We start from the raw sequence: 548 nt of genomic DNA, 5'->3' as shown, positions 1-548 counted from the left end.
GCTGAGCAGTGTTTCTTGAAGAGGTACAAAGTTCCAGTGAGGTAGTGGTCCTCGTCCACTTCTTTGTCACAGTTATGGTAAAGGTCCTTCATGTATTTGTCTGTGGCTTGTGTCGCCACGTGAGACCAAAGATGCTGATCCTCCATCAGCTTCAGCAGTGCCTCCATCTTGTCCTTGTATTCATCTGCATCCTCGGGTATCGGGTTGACCCTCGACATGCAAATGTAGGCGCCTGAATCAAACAAACATCAACAGTAAAAGCAACCTGTCAGGATTTTTCACTGAATTTATCAAACACACTTTTACCAGGATACTGACAAAACCCACAGGTCACATGACACAATTAGTTTTACACCATTATATTATATTATTTTATATAATATTAAACAATAATCAGTTATAGAGAAACATGTGTCAGACCCTGAACTGAGGCTGGAGCAGCATACCTGGTTTGGCAGCTTTGTAGAGTTCCTCGATGACGCTGATTGGTACCAAACCAGGACGTAAAGCACCAACAATCATCACCACATCAAACTTACCTAAAACCA

The 548-nt window shown here is 42.3% G+C and overlaps 1 protein-coding gene across 1 annotated transcript; it reads right to left on the bottom strand.

Moving 5' to 3' along the window:
- Window positions 1-5: 5 nt before the first annotated feature.
- LOC112486704 (methyltransferase-like protein 27) lies at window positions 6-543 on the bottom strand (the record flags this gene model as incomplete). The annotated part of the gene is made up of 2 exons (XM_025054030.1): window positions 6-232; window positions 447-543. Coding segments are annotated over 2 exons (324 nt in total), but the record flags the coding sequence as incomplete, so codon positions are not given.
- Between the last annotated feature and the right edge of the window lie 5 nt (window positions 544-548).

Source organism: Cynoglossus semilaevis, unplaced genomic scaffold (assembly GCF_000523025.1).
Source record: "Cynoglossus semilaevis isolate Cse_v1.0 unplaced genomic scaffold, Cse_v1.0 C18866712, whole genome shotgun sequence".
In the NCBI taxonomy this organism is placed as follows: domain Eukaryota; kingdom Metazoa; phylum Chordata; class Actinopteri; order Pleuronectiformes; family Cynoglossidae; genus Cynoglossus; species Cynoglossus semilaevis.
This window is presented reverse-complemented; position numbering and strand designations above follow the sequence as displayed.